Source organism: Bombus pyrosoma, linkage group LG11, assembly GCF_014825855.1.
Source record: "Bombus pyrosoma isolate SC7728 linkage group LG11, ASM1482585v1, whole genome shotgun sequence".
NCBI classification, from domain to species: Eukaryota; Metazoa; Arthropoda; class Insecta; order Hymenoptera; family Apidae; genus Bombus; species Bombus pyrosoma.
The window spans coordinates 8085631-8100971 of record NC_057780.1 but is presented as its reverse complement, the minus strand read 5'-3'; the positions used below and the strand labels follow the sequence as shown (position 1 = coordinate 8100971).

General features: G+C 26.8%; 4 protein-coding genes across 7 annotated transcripts; 2 read left to right on the top strand and 2 right to left on the bottom strand.

The window, feature by feature from the left end:
* Positions 1 to 412: 412 nt before the first annotated feature.
* LOC122572835 (NECAP-like protein CG9132) lies at positions 413 to 3611 on the top strand. 3 transcript variants are annotated; one of them, XM_043738364.1, is made up of 3 exons: positions 413 to 562; positions 1191 to 1587; positions 1679 to 3611. In XM_043738364.1, exons 2-3 carry the CDS (start codon positions 1234 to 1236, stop codon positions 1928 to 1930), a joined length of 606 nt encoding a protein of 201 aa, XP_043594299.1. In that variant the 5' UTR covers positions 413 to 562; positions 1191 to 1233; the 3' UTR covers positions 1931 to 3611. The 3 variants fall into 3 exon arrangements, with proteins under 3 accessions (XP_043594299.1, XP_043594298.1, XP_043594300.1); XM_043738363.1 differs by having other exon boundaries at positions 458 to 683; XM_043738365.1 differs by lacking the exon at positions 413 to 562 and adding an exon at positions 909 to 1085.
* LOC122572833 lies at positions 3557 to 6264 on the bottom strand. Its single transcript, XM_043738359.1, has 5 exons — positions 5847 to 6264; positions 4715 to 5018; positions 4314 to 4574; positions 3999 to 4151; positions 3557 to 3879 (listed from the first exon to the last, which is right to left on the bottom strand). The coding sequence occupies exons 1-5, from the start codon at positions 6137 to 6139 to the stop codon at positions 3721 to 3723; spliced, it is 1170 nt and encodes a 389-aa protein (XP_043594294.1). The 5' UTR covers positions 6140 to 6264; the 3' UTR covers positions 3557 to 3720.
* A 176-nt stretch (positions 6265 to 6440) lies between these two features.
* LOC122572834 (tRNA methyltransferase 10 homolog A) lies at positions 6441 to 8202 on the top strand. Of its 2 annotated transcripts, none has more exons than XM_043738360.1 (5): positions 6441 to 6911; positions 7063 to 7372; positions 7539 to 7685; positions 7755 to 7860; positions 7935 to 8202. In XM_043738360.1, exons 1-5 carry the CDS (start codon positions 6730 to 6732, stop codon positions 8156 to 8158), a joined length of 969 nt encoding a protein of 322 aa, XP_043594295.1. In that variant the 5' UTR covers positions 6441 to 6729; the 3' UTR covers positions 8159 to 8202. The 2 variants fall into 2 exon arrangements, with proteins under 2 accessions (XP_043594295.1, XP_043594296.1); XM_043738361.1 differs by having other exon boundaries at positions 6442 to 6911; positions 7954 to 8202.
* Positions 8203 to 8736: 534 nt separating this feature from the next.
* LOC122572828 lies at positions 8737 to 13252 on the bottom strand. Its single transcript, XM_043738352.1, has 7 exons — positions 13096 to 13252; positions 12340 to 12649; positions 11252 to 11377; positions 11061 to 11157; positions 10772 to 10922; positions 10521 to 10649; positions 8737 to 10399 (listed from the first exon to the last, which is right to left on the bottom strand). Exons 2-7 carry the CDS (start codon positions 12570 to 12572, stop codon positions 10122 to 10124), a joined length of 1014 nt encoding a protein of 337 aa, XP_043594287.1. The 5' UTR covers positions 12573 to 12649; positions 13096 to 13252; the 3' UTR covers positions 8737 to 10121.
* Between the last annotated feature and the right edge of the window lie 2089 nt (positions 13253 to 15341).

The following is a 15341-nucleotide window of genomic DNA, read 5'->3' as shown; positions in this document are numbered from 1 at the left end:
ACTCATAAATCTAAATTTTAAATTGAATCCTTATAAAAAACATCCTTATAAAGAACAAATTTAAAAAAATAGATAAACTATCTAATTTTTATTAGTTTCTATCTAATTGTCTATCAAGTAAACTATCTAATATTATTAGCAGGAAGATATTTAAAATACCTTTGATATTTCTATTAATAATTTGTATTTGAAATAATATAATCATAATGTTTTCTATACATATTATGAGAAATTCTATTTTTTGTAATAAATATTGGCATTAGCACGTGCAACATGTTATCTTAGAGTAACATTTCAATAAGTAAAGAGTGAATATATAAAAATTGACCGCCTTTTTTTTTAATTCACATTACAAATATGTTCTACGCAAAAACTGACATTGGGCCAGTGCCACTGGCAGAAGAGAATCTATTATCACTAGTGAAATAATCCATGGTTAACGGTCTTTGTGTGGGGGATAGGAGGCGTGACTGGAGATAAAGTTATCAAATCACGGCAGAGATCCGTCACAAAATATAAACGAATTTTGAAATAGCACTTCGTTAAGTTGCAACTCTTGAACGTAAGCACTTTCTCTGTGATTTGTCAAAAAATATAATGGATACGTATGAAAGTGTATTACTTGTGAAATCTGAAGTCTTTGTATTTAAAATACCGCCAAGGTCAACGAATAGGGGTTATCGGTACGATTGATTCTTTTTGACAGTATTTTCCTCAAAAATATTTCATTTTATAGGACGACAATGTATGCAAAGATATATTTAAATATGATATTTTGTTTACTGCCATTTAAAAGATCTCATATTTTCTTGCCATTTTAAATACGTTTTTTCTATTAATTTTAGCTGTGACGTTTAATACGTCAGCAAAAGTTATACCGGAAATCGTTAAAAGTATAATATTAGTATTACATCTGGAATACAATATCATAAAGTTTTATAAGATTTAGACTTGTAAAACTTTTAAAATTATGGAAATGTGATTCCAAATTTTTATGTAACAAAATGTCTGTGTTAAAGACCTCTTCTTTAAATACTAAATATTTATAACATAAAAAATATGCACCTTTTTTAATTTAATTAAATGTAAATTTATTTATATTAAAATAATATAAAAAATGTTAATTTTGATGTTGACAAATTAATGAGAGTGAATAAATATTTTATTTTTAAATACATATTATATTTTAGAGCAGCTGACTGGAATCTCCAAGAACCTACATGGACTGGACGTATGCGTCTTGTCTCTCAGGGAGACTCAATTACTATTAAATTGGAAGATAAAGTTACTGGAGAATTATTTGCAAAATGTCCAATTGAACAATATCCAGGAATTGCAGTTGAACCAGTTACAGATTCTTCTCGTTATTTTGTTCTAAGAATCCAAGATGATAATGGAAGATCAGCTTTCATTGGTGTTGGATTTTTGGATAGATCTGATAGTTTTGATTTAAATGTTGCCCTTCAAGACCATTTTAAATGGCTCAGAAATCAAGAACAAATTGAAAAGGAAAAAGATACACCAAAACAAGAATTAGACCTCAGATTTAAAGAAGGAGAAACAATAAAAATAAACATGAAAATTACTGTAAGGATTTTTTTATAATATTGGATGTTATAAAAATTTAGATATTAAATTATGTAATGAATTTCAAAGCTCTTATATTTATAATATATAGAAAAAGGATGGTAGTGAAGTTACTGCTAAAACAAAACAGCGAGCCAATACAAACTTGGGTTTACCACCTCCACCAGGTGGTGTAAAAATTGCACCACCACCCGCAAAAACTCCAACGTCATCTCCTGCACATAAACCTGCTCAGAATCAAAGTCAACCAAGTTCTGAATGGGGAGAATTTGCAAGTGCATCACAGCAATCTCAAACTCAACAACCACCAACAGTAGGAAATGCCAGTTGGGTTCAATTTTAACTTGCAAGGTGTATTAAAATTTAATATAGCAGTGCTGTAGAATCATAGACTATATATGCATATTGTAATTTGTATATTCACTGTGTGCACATGTATATTAATATGCATGCATGTTGCATATAGATATCTTTTAAGGGTAATTATTGACAAAGATGTTTCTATGTACATAGTGAATAGTAAATCAACTACATATATTTTACTATATTATGATATAGTATTTACATATTTTTTAAATTTATATTTTGATTCAATTACAAAATGAATTATATCAAAAGGAGTTTCTCTCGAATTAATGAAATTAACTCTGTTTAAGAATTAATTAAAATTCCTTAATGGAACTTATTTACTGAAATTAGTATGTTTTTATAAAACATTAAGATAAACTAAAAAGTTCACACTGGTATTTAATTTCTCTTCTTCTTTTCTTCTTTACAAATGTTAGAAAATGTACATATTATATCTCTTATTTAAACAAATTATATAAAATGTGTGAAATACTCATATTTTTTATATAAATAGTTAACAGATAAGTTTATTGTGCTGTACAAATCGAAAAGGGAGGTGGTTTGAACTATAAGGAATGTATTAAGTGATTAAAGAATAATAAGAATAAGTTTATGATATCAAATATAAAATTTTGCTAATAACAAAAACATTTATCATTAGTACAGTATTAAATACAAAATACACTGAAACTATTTCTGGTATTGTCTATTGCATGGATACATTCTTTGTGAAAACCCTTAAAGGAATATGAATTAAATTATAGTATATACAGTCTTAATTAATATTAATTTACGGTATTTGTACATAAAGCAGGAATTGTGCAAATGTACGGCCTAATTTTCTAGATTATATTTCGATTTTTTTTCATTAATAATCTACAAAATGATATTTCACATTATTGTGCTATCACGCAGTTGTATTATGAAATATGTAAGATCTTTATATTACATACTTTTATTTTTAAAAGTGACACTAAATTTTATCTTATATTGATGCTATTGATATAAATTTTGTTTGAACATTTTTGTTGGCCAAATATAAATTTAGAAACAATCTGAAAAAATTATATACTAAACTGAATTATTTTAGAATAAAAGAGAAAATTATTGTTTTGCATCTAAAAATATTGTTGTATAAAACTCAGAAAATATTATACTAAATGAACGAGAAGTTAATATATATTCGGAATAATAAAAAGTAAATTTATTAGATATTTTTATTTGCAGAAGTAAAAGAACTTCATTGTTTCATGTATATATTAAAAATTATTATTTAAAGATAATATTAAATTATGTTTGTAAATTATTCACAGATAAAAAAAAAAGTTCGTTAGACCTTGTGAGAAGGTACATACTTATATATTACTTATATATTCTAATATTACTGTATATTGTAAATGATGCTAAGTAATATTGTTAGTAATACCTATGTTAATATTTAACGTAACAACAAAAATATTTTATAATTCCGTAAATGACATTCCATTCTTAGTCATGAAAATACTTTAATATTAAATCACGTGCGCATATGTGTGTATATAGTTACACACCTTAAAAAGTTTGCACTCAAATATGTAGTCATTAACGCTATTTTTCTTTTTGTAGTAAATGAAAAATGGTGTTGCTTTTTATTGTATATTTTCATTTATAATTATAATAAATTGCATAATTATTAATATATTAAATAATTATTAAAAATCATATTACAAATAATACTTCGTAGTTAGATAAATGATAATAGTAGCTGAAATTTTCTTCTATCACATTCATTTTTTTTTTAAATAATCAACAACGTTTATTACGAGAAACATTAAGTCGTAAACTGCGCATAGCCATAGCGCGACTAAAGTGACGTTGAACTGGACGTTGAAATTGTCCATTAACTAGACTAGAATCTTCATCACACTCTACACTGCTTAAAACTACTAACAGTACTCCAAGTACCTGCAACATAAATGTATTGAAAGTTCTTTCAATATATTATAAATAACAATTATTTATATTTTTTTAACGTAAAATGCACTAATGAAGCAATATAATGATATATTTTTTATCTTACATACCAGACATATTATTATCAGTAATGTATAGATATGTATGCTTGCAGCCGGAATTGACTCTACCTCTCTTAAAGCCTCTGCTGCTTCAGAGAGGTCTGGTTTTAATTCTAAAGCATGTCGTAGATGTACAGCTGCTTCTTGATAATGACCATATGCCTACAAACAAAATAATAAACATTGTAGTGATAAATTATGTCTTGATAATATTTCAAAACAAATTTAAATAATATTGTATTATAAATAATAATCAAATAGAATATATATTTAAATGCACTGTGATTATATGAAACAGATTATATTTCTACAACTTTCAATTACCTTAAATATTTGACCAAGTGTAAGATATTGTTCCCAAGCATTACGATCTGGAGGTTGTAATTCCAAAGAACGTCTTGCTAAATATGTTGCATCATCCAAATATTGTTGAACTAATAATACTCGAGCTAAATTTAACAAAACTTCTGCATTATGTGGTGACACAGCAAGTGCTCTTCGAAAGCATTCAATTGATCTTTGTGCATCACCTTTTATACGCCAAAAATTTCCTATTTGATTGTAAAGTTGGACAGATTTTGGTTTCTACAACAAATTGAATAAAGTATATATATATATATATAAGTATATATATAAAGTATATATATATATATATATACACACAGCTTTACACTAGGTTTCCCTATTTGTTTATTTATAAACAAAGTATTCTTTAATAATCGTACCTCTCTTTTTGCTTTCATTAAGCGTTTCTCTAACAGATCAATGTCAACATCCATAGTTTTGCCACCATTCTTCTTAAACATGAGTGCTACATTAGGTTCTGGAACCAATGGATGCTTATCTCTATTCGCAACACCAAGCAAGTTGTCATAATAAGTGAAATTGACAGGCTTTCCACAGTCTAGAATTATATCCTCACATTGTTGACCGGAAGTGCACATGACTTGCTCGTTTGACACTTGAGATGATAGAGGGAAAGATTCAGTGGCATTTGGTGTATCCTTCAACACGTATGACGAGAATCGTCTGCCAAGGGGACCAAAGTTAGGGCTTTTTTAACGCTGAAAGAACAGTAAGCCACACACAAATACTAACTACAGGAAGAAACAGAAAATTGCATCGGGTTATTTATAATAATTATTAGGAACAAAATCTAAAATATAAGAATTGATAATAATTAAAATATACAAGTATATAAAAAAGATTTATATAAATAATGGTATGTTTATATAATTTTTTTTTTAAATTAACTAACTACAAATTCTTATATATTTTATGTATTCATATTTGTTCATACAGCTTAAATATTTAATTTTGTACTTTTTTGAAAATATAACAAGTGAAACATACACTATAATAATAAATTGGATACTGATAATTATATAAAACATGCAAATCATGCAATGTAATATAGAAAACAATGTCAAATACCAACTACAATGTTTTGATTAAAATCTCATTGATATTGTTACACGTGTGCTAAATATTGATATAAGTTACATTAAATAAATACAAAAATGAAACAAAAGCTTTTATCTCTGAGGAATATATCCTTTCAGACCTTTAAATATTATTCAACTAAATAGAATGTTATTATAAAAGTGTGCATCATTCTATTGTGAGAATACTATAGGTATTATGTATACAAAAAAATTATAAAACATCAAATCTTAATATAATTTATTCCGGGTATTTATAAATTCTTGAATTATATATTTGAAAAATACAAGTCTCAATATATACATATAATCCAGTTTGTTTCAAAAAGTACTAAAAGTATCAATTTGACATTCTGAAACAAGATATACGACATAGCTCTTACCCAAGATGAACCAAACTCCTGTGATTTCTTACCGTTCATGGTTTCCAGAAGCAACACTTTTACAATCTTGGCAATAGGGTTGTATCTTTTCGTATTTTTCAGAAATAGCTGTTCTACTCCAACTGTGCCCATTTCCGATACTAATGCTGCTCGCCAGGATATCGAGAATAGGATCATCCTCAACTGTGCTCACGAAGTCTGTTGTTTTGACGACTTTGTCAGCACTGAGCCTCCAAGAGGTTCTTGAGTTCGTTAGTTTCGCTTGCAGTATCAGAAAACAAAAAAGATAGCCGACGACACGACCGTCAACCCCAATAACTTGCATTCTCTCACTTCACAAAAACCGATCAAACACGTTTCGGATCTATATAAAAATCGTCTGCTTTCACTACGGAAAGATGATTTAGATTTTCATCCAGATGACTCTATTCTTTAGGGATTATTGAACTAATTGCCAACATTTATTTTCACTACTATAATTTCCCCAAAAATTTTAGATTAGTTTATTTAATTTTCCAAATAGAATTGAATGTCGAAAAGTTTCCTTCAAAAAAATACATTTGTCGATATTTACATCCGCTAAACAAATAATAAACTATCTAAAAATTTATATATAATTATAATTGATAGAATAATAAATATATTAAATATAAATTTATGTGAATAAAATAATAGTTATTTTTGAATTAAGGAATAATTAGATGTAAATAAACAGAAATAATTGATGACGTTGAACGATTTTGTTATGAAGTATATAGTATCAGTTTAGAGTTATTGTAATTTCTCAAGTGTGTTTTAAGTACAGTTTGTGCCTGAATGAAACGAGATTTTTTTTAGACAACTATACTACAACTCTTAGTGGATCCTTCCACAAAAACAGAACGCGAGTTTCATTTCCATATTTTTTGTGAAAATATGGAGAATGAGAAGGGTATAAATAACATTGGAAATGATACACAATATGCAAAAATTTGTGAACAGAAAACATGTTTCAATACAGATAAAAAGTTATCAGAATTACATCCAAATTTGAGTAAACATCAGCTGAAGAAAGTAAAAAAAAGGGAAAAATGGTTGACACGAAAGGTTGAACGAAGGTTTTTATTTCTCTTTAATAAATTAAAGAATTATATGATTTTACAATGTATTCGATAATTTCGCTATATAAGAGGATACAAAATTTATCAAATTATATCAAATTACATTTGACAATAATGTTATTAGGTAAAAGTTATTTTAATTTCATAGATTACGTGAGCGAGAAAAAACAAGACAGAAACGAGCATTTGCTCGTGCAAATAATATAGATCTTGGACCATCCAGGAAAGCTTTAAAGAAAAGTACAATGGCAGATAGCAGTTGTAAAATTGGGATAACAGTCGATTTGTCTTTTGATGATTTAATGATTGATAAGGATATTGCAAAGTTAACTAAACAAATACTAAGGTGTTATACTTTGAATAGACGAGCTATTGCACCAATGCAATTTTCCCTTACTAGTTTTAATGGGAAGTCAAAAGCTGATATGCAAAAGCATAATGGATACGAACATTGGGATGTACGTTATTTTAATGATATTATAATAAGTTTAGAAACATAAAAATTGTTAAGTATGATTAAGATAATTTATATCTTAACTTTTATGGAATCTAATCTAATATGGAAATAATTTAAATGTTTGATTTAAAGTTAACAACCTGTATATAATATATAATAATGTATAGGTAAAATTTCATGCAGAACCTTATTTGGATGTTTATCCAAAGGAAAAAATTATATATCTTACTAGTGAATCAGAAAATATTATTACTCAGTTAGAATGTGATTATGTGTACGTTATAGGTGGTCTTGTTGATCATAACAGTCATAAGGTAAGCTAAGGTTTATAAAAAAAATGAGATGAGTTCATATAAATTTCTTATACAATATTTATGTTTTAGGGTCTCTGTCATAAATTAGCTATACAAGCTGGTATAACACATGGCAGATTACCTCTAGATAAATTCTTAAGTATGAAAGCAAGGAAAGTTTTAACTGTTGATCATGGTATGTCTGATATATGGTTAAATTCATTAATTAGCATATAAACTTTATGTATATATATACACAAACCTTTTTAGTGTTTGAAATTTTACTTAGAGTCAGTGAAGGAAAAACATGGCAGGAAGCATTTCTACAAGTTTTACCAGAAAGGAAGAATGCACAATTAATTGTACCATTAGAAAACAATAAAGATACATTACGTATTTATAATGACAAGGAAGATATTTTTCAGGCAAATAATAAAATAGAATCAAGTGTTAAAATTAATGAATTTGAAAACATGAATAATGTGTGTACATAACAAAAATATGTTGTAAATAAAAAAGTAAATGTAATATTGTAGTATATGTACTGTTTTATTTTTTTATCAATTATTTTATTATTGTAGTATATTTTATAAAAGATACATATATATACAGAAGTTGATGTACACATATGTAAATTATTATAAATAAAAAATACATAAATTCAAATGTACTAATAAAAAGAGACAAATTTTGTTTCTAAGAAATTAAACATTAAGTACATTAAGTGTAGATGTGAGATACAATCTAGAAATAGAGTAACACAAATTACAAAGCATTAATTCACATGATCTAAGTAAATTAAAAATGTTTGCTTTTATTTAAGGTAATTTAATAGATTCACTTTAAATATGATATCTCTAATGCAAAATAAAAATGTGGAGGTAAAACAAAAAATTGTTACGCTTTAAAAAAGATGAATTAATTTTTCTCAAATTTTGCAAGAAAATTTCAAAAATATTCTATATTTATGTAAAATTTACACATACATATATCATTTACACTAATTATTTTTGATTGACCCGGAGTTATAAGAATAAATTAGATTTATATAAAATTAAATTTTATATTATTCTAGCTTCATTATTGTATTATTACTTCAAATATTGTAATTTTATACTTTGTATGACATAATAGAGTTATCATGACTGGAAAATAACTTTCAATATTTAGAAATTTTTTTTTTTAAATCATATATTCCTCAAAACATGGAACTTTTTAATAATGATTTATCATTTAATAATTTCTAATGTTCTCTGTTTGTACATATTGAAGTTCATTGTTATACTTTATGAATAAAATATTACTTATGAAATACAGTTAAATGCTTTTTGCAAAATTTGGGCAAAATTAACAATAAATTTTAAAATTTGATATTAATTCTTCATCTATCAATTCTATCAATAAAATTGTCTACATAAGTGGTATCATTTTTAATAACAATCTTATACCAAAATATGTGTAACTAATTTGAAGATAGAGAATATATACTATTTTGTAATTTAATTTAGACTTTATTATACAGAAATTCTCTTTGTTTGATAAAAAATTATTTTAAAAATTCTTTTTAATCAATTTATGACCAATTCATTAAGTTTATAGAGTTTTAATCTGAGATTTTTGTAATCAATAAAATATATTATTGATGCATACATATTATTTACATTCTATTTAATACTTAAAGCTGTTTTGCAAAAATTAAATTATGTAATTGATTTGAAACAAAACAATATTTCAATATTTATGCAGTAGAAAAAATTGATTCATGATAGATAAAATCATTTTTACATGTCATTTTTGTAATATCAAAAACGGAGTAAATATTTACTATGACAATATTTATCTATTTTCTACCTGCTGCATAATGGACATTGTAGTTTCTAATTTCTTAATTATAATTCGCAGGTAACTATTTTCCGTGTGTGATACATATATACAAAACCATTTTTGGCCATGAAGGTCAAAGCGACATTGAAATTGACAATCGTTATTTGCTCATCTCTATCTTTTTCCCTCAAAGTTTTTTGATAGTTGATCTCTTATATATATATACATCAAAAATCGTATATCTTCAAAAATAAAAATTGAGATAATTCTCTCTATTGCACATAATATGTACAATTTCACGAATATACTTTAGTATAAGTATACATCAATGTAACTACTGAGAAGCTATCATTTGCACGACATAAGAAGAATATCTAAATTTTACTGATAAATTTTTTAAAGTTTTTATAAATTTAGAGAAGTAATTTGTATCATTTCTGTAATAAAAAAAATAATATCCTTTTAGCTTATCCAAATCTGTGTTATGTTAGATTTGCACAAATATTTGTAAATAAGCAAATAGCTAAAATTATAATAAAATAATTATTTTACTTAATCGTTATTCAAACAAAGTCATCTCTCGACTTAATCCTATTCTGCATAATAACTTCACAGTTCATATATCAGTTATTTTCATGCAACGTCTAAATTATCAATATCTTGACCATCAATTATTTCAAATTCGCTACCACTTTCATCACTATGAATAACTAGTTTACTTGATATTGGTTCAAGTTCTGCTTCTTCTTCAGAAGATGATCCTTTCTCAAAATGGCCACTTTGAAATTTAATACCATCCACATCAGTTTCTTCAGCACTAAGGTCTAATTCAGAAACTTCTACACCATCAGTACTTCCATCTTCATGTGATGGCATCTTAAGACCCAGAAGATCTTCATCAATAAGAAACTCTATAATCAAAAAAATTTTTTTAAATAAGATTTGATAAAACAGATATTTATTAAATAAGTATGAAATAGCTCTTTAAATAAATAATATTTAACAATACTAGTATTGAATAATTGGTTATACCATTTTGAGCATCAGACAATACACTTGTCGGTGTTGGAGATTGATCCCCTGATTCTCCAGCTCTTGTAAGAACTTGAAGATTGTCTTCAGTTACTGCTGGTAAAAATTCTTCAATTTCACTATCCCACTCTATAATAAAATGAAAATAATATCATTTAGAATTATCATGTACAGAATTAACATTATACTCATTAATAGTTCTTGCTATTAATAAAAATAAAATTTTTTATATTTGCCATTATATTAATCACCTTTTTGTACTACCATTTTGCTAGGTAACTTCAACAGCAACGGAGCTCCAAGTAAAATGCTCATGCATATTGTATATGTAAGAAGTATACCATTTATAGTACGACCAATAATCCATAGGCCCAAAGAAAGAGAGCATACTGCAGTACAAAACTGAAATCATTTTTAATATTTGGAGTTAATGTCATAGTTATAGTATAGTCAAAATAAATAAATAAATATATATATATATTAGTTAAATATATTTTACTATTTCTATATTATAAAATATATTTATAAATAAATCATTACCACTCCTGGTTGCTCTTTCCTTAACTGTTTCAACCAATGAACGGCAGATTTTATTATTTTTCCTATTTTTTCAATTTGTTCTGCTTTTGCATAGGAACTATAAATGCATTATACATTTTAATTGAATTAATTGTATATATAAGATAATTATAAGTATATAAGCATAATGTTTTGGAAACTTTAACACATACGCAGCTGTGTCCAATGCTTTATTTTCCTTCTGAACTTGAGCTTCCAAGGTACTATAACAAAGTACAGTGACTAGTGCAGCACTACTGGCTGCAGCAAATCCCCGAATTTCTAATACAATAATACCCCTGAAAAATATATAAAAATTTAATACTTTTTAAAACTTTTTTGTATAGATATATAATTAAATAATTTGTAATTTCCAAAAATATATAACTATGAAATAATTATTTCTAATTTTTTCTATTCACAGTTTCATTATAAAGTGTATAAATAATTAAATATATAATCAATCATAATAACGAAATAAATATTGAATTTACTGAACTGGTCGATTTTCAATCGTACGTTACTTTTTTAATTGTCAACACCTACTGCCATCTAGAATAGTGCTGTAGATCCGGTGGGAAAATACGCAGAAAACATGCAATTCATTCGACAAAGCAAATATGAATGTCACGAAAAAACATAATCGTGGAGAAAGAGATTTTAGAATGTATTACTCGGAACTGCGGAAACCCATCAATGATCGCTTATCTCAACTTGTTTTTGTATCATGTATAAAAAAACATCATATAGTTGATGTTACTTGTAAGCTTATTACGAAAAAACACGTACAAAAAATGATATAAAGTATCAGAATGCTTAAACAGTAACACTGTTATTTACTACTGACAAATCAAATGCCGAAACGCGCACACTTTTACAAACCTTGACCTAGAAGACAAATTACATTGAAGGCGAATTACATCGAAGACGTTTAGAAACAGCTGAATGCCTCGCAATAACTTCTACTAATGCGCATAAAATTTTTATTAAGTGTCACTATAGTAAGCTTGTTTACTAGAAAAAGAAAAACATTACAGAGCTTTCCGTATAACGGGAAAAAACACGCGTTATATATACTGATTCTTCGGCATTGTGTTAAATGTTACAAGGTTCTTTATTTTGTAATCTAAATGAAATGAAAATTAAACTCTACAATGAAAAAGCGTGTATCGGTACAATAGTAATCAAATTTCGCGAAATCACGCATAACAGCATATCTTAGTAGTGACGCATATGATATTATAATGCTATACGGACTTACCAAAACAGTATATTGAATACGATGAGGACGGAGATACTGTTCACAGAGTTCTCCCAAAGAAGGATACTCTCCAAAATGCCACAAAATCGCCTAGAGGCTTCGAAATTGCACCCGACATTCCGATACCGTTCATCCTCGACAGTTTTATGTTCGTCCTCCGCTTCACTTGCATCATGAGGTGTTGCGTTCCTCATCCATCGAAAATAAAATGCCACTCTCGAAAGCCGTTCCATGACAGTTCCAGGTCGACGTTGACTGCTTTTGTCGTCCTAATTTTCGTACTCCTTTGGCATGGTACACCCTCGGAAGACTGTGCGGGAGTATTTTTAGCGCGTGACAACGAGAGTAAGACTTTTGAGAACGAACGAGCAACCGCGGGGGTTTCTTCTGCTTTGCATCGAAGAACAGAGTGAGAAAGAAAGAAAGACTGAGAAAGAAGGAGATGACCTGATAAGACAGAGAAGAAAGAACGGAAAGCGAGAAAGATAGAAATGAATATAAACGAAAGGATGGATTAAGACTATGACTATGACCACGGCTGATACAGTACAAACGAGTGCAACGTGAATGAGTCAGAAAGAGAGAGAGAAAGGGAGGAGAGAAAGAGAGAGGTAGAGAGAGAGGGGAAGAGAAAGAGAGAAAGAACAAAGTAAGGGAAAGAAACACAAATGAAAAAGAGACGAAATATATATAAGAACTGAGTGTATACCCTCGCGGTACTTTACAATCGTTCTTGTTAATTTTATGAATATGTACCTTTTTCTTAACCACACGTTCTGTCTTTTTTCGTATCTCTCTAGAAGCACTAGTTCGTGGCTAGTTAATGTAACGTGCTACTAACACGACGTACGTACGCCCTCAAGCGTTATTTCACGTACCCTGCCTTCACCTACTAGCTCCAACACGTGACTGTTGAGACACGAGACGTGGTTGCACCGAGTACAAACAGCAGGAAACGTGAAATGAAGCTGTGCAAATTCCAAAATTTTAGTCATTGCGCTAATATTTGATACAACACTGTATGTCATATAATATTAAAAATTTGATTCTTAATTTATGCTAGAATAATTAATATCTAATTTGTGAAATAAAAAATGATGCATTTTATAATTAAGAAGAATAGAAAGAATTACATCGGAAGCTTAAAAAGTCATTTAATCACGAAACTTGTATTATTATATATACTATAAGATTCATACTATTTTATATGCTAACTACAAAATTCATTCAATTCTAATTTATATTTACTGTATTCAACAGTCAGACTACTTTAAAGTTTTTATCCTATCATTTCTATAAAAATTATACAAAATTTCTATAAACTTACATATTTTTTTAAAGTAAATTTAATTTCATTGTTGTTTTATATAAATTTATATTTTATAATATTATTCATAATTACATATTCATTATATCTTATATAAAAAATGTCACTTACGGAATCTTCTTACAGAATTTAACAAAATGTTTTTATAGATAAATGAATAATTTTATGAAATTCACGTTATACTTATCTAGCAATTTTAACACTTAATATATTTACAATGTAAAATTACGTTTAATATTTAAACGATATATCTGTATATATATGTATGATATTGTATGCACTAATATTCTTCTAAAATGGCAATTTAACCCTTTTTCTTTCTTTTTCTTTTTTGTAAAATTATTCAACGAATTTACAAATAAAAAATAAATTAATTAATAGACTGGTTAGTTAAGTGAAAATGTTTTACTTTATATACTAGAATTCTGTCTGGTGAATAAAATCTTTGCTCTACTATCATTTCCTAATAATTTCATTCCACTTTAAATTATGCTAGGTCAAACTCTTTCATGTTTTCACTTTTACTATATCATAGTAACGTAATAAATGATCTGATACCCTATCTTCTGAAATTTGATGACATATAAATTAGATTTTGTTAAACAAAATTTTTAGTCTAGTTGTTCAATGTCATTATCGTATAACTAGATTTTATTAACGATTTTTCGTAAATGAGGGTAAATAAAAGTATATAGATAATTATTCTTTTATTATTAGCAATTGTTTATACGTGATTTACTTGTGATAGTAACAAATAATCTGTAATTATTAAGTGTGCATCGTCCTTCAATAAATTTTTTCAAAACTAGTCATAACAGAAACTTCCCTAAAATTTTCCGCTATCGTAGTTAAATATATTTAAAATTCTGATATTAACAGGTTAAGGACATTCTAAGCATAATTCTCTTTTTTTCATTCGACAACTATTCGATTCCGTTACAAAATCACGGATAATTTTCATTATATAGTTCGTTGATATTAGAAAGTCTATTATATTATTGCTATCAAAAATTAATGAAAGATTATAATTAAATGAAATAAAGAGTACATTCTTTTAGTCATGCGCTAAAATTTTTATGCGATAAATTGAACTAATATAATAATTACTCCAATATACAATGTTAATTATATTGTAAATAATTAAAATAATATAGAATATAATTTCCCTATTTCAAAATAAGTAATTGTAATTTATAGTAAATAATAATTACAAATTACGTAATTAAAGATACATTTTATTTCCGTCGTGACCTCTATTCTGCACTTATCTTTGTATTATTTTTATATATTTATATAATCACACAAGATAATTTGATTATGTATTACCAGGTATTACATTATAGATATTTTAGCAACGATAATTTGTACATATTTGAATACAATTTATGTTATAATATAACGTATCCTATAAAATCATGTAGTTTATCATAAAATTGCAACTACAACATAATATTGTACTACGTTCTTGTCGCGACGCCAACTTTACGCGCAAATTGCTCTCTGTATATTATAAGCAAATTTCTAACAAATTGTTACTGTGCACGAGTATCATATTTCGATTAAAAATGTAACTGTTTTTTAATTTTTGCAAATTTAGTAATTTGAAAGAAATAAAAAAATTAAAATAGAATTTAATGAAAACTGTATATTACATAAGCAATTATTTATAAACAAA

Coding starts and splice junctions, on each gene's coding strand:
- LOC122572835 (XM_043738363.1), top strand. CDS start 598: ATGGATACGTATGAAAGTGTATTACTTGTGAAATCTGAAGTCTTTGTA. Junction 684..1,190: donor TCAACGAATAGGGGTTATCG/GTACGATTGATT, acceptor ATTATATTTTAG/AGCAGCTGACTGGAATCTCC. Junction 1,588..1,678: donor AAATAAACATGAAAATTACT/GTAAGGATTTTT, acceptor TATAATATATAG/AAAAAGGATGGTAGTGAAGT.
- LOC122572834 (XM_043738360.1), top strand. CDS start 6,730: ATGGAGAATGAGAAGGGTATAAATAACATTGGAAATGATACACAATAT. Junction 7,373..7,538: donor ATGGATACGAACATTGGGAT/GTACGTTATTTT, acceptor AATAATGTATAG/GTAAAATTTCATGCAGAACC. Junction 7,861..7,934: donor AGTTTTAACTGTTGATCATG/GTATGTCTGATA, acceptor AAACCTTTTTAG/TGTTTGAAATTTTACTTAGA.
- LOC122572828 (XM_043738352.1), bottom strand. CDS start 12,572: ATGGAACGGCTTTCGAGAGTGGCATTTTATTTTCGATGGATGAGGAAC. Junction 11,158..11,251: donor AAAGCATTGGACACAGCTGC/GTATGTGTTAAA, acceptor ATGCATTTATAG/TTCCTATGCAAAAGCAGAAC. Junction 10,400..10,520: donor ATTGTCTGATGCTCAAAATG/GTATAACCAATT, acceptor TTTTGATTATAG/AGTTTCTTATTGATGAAGAT.
- LOC122572833 (XM_043738359.1), bottom strand. CDS start 6,139: ATGCAAGTTATTGGGGTTGACGGTCGTGTCGTCGGCTATCTTTTTTGT. Junction 5,019..5,846: donor GCTTCTGGAAACCATGAACG/GTAAGAAATCAC, acceptor TCCCCTTGGCAG/ACGATTCTCGTCATACGTGT. Junction 4,575..4,714: donor TAATGAAAGCAAAAAGAGAG/GTACGATTATTA, acceptor AATTTGTTGTAG/AAACCAAAATCTGTCCAACT.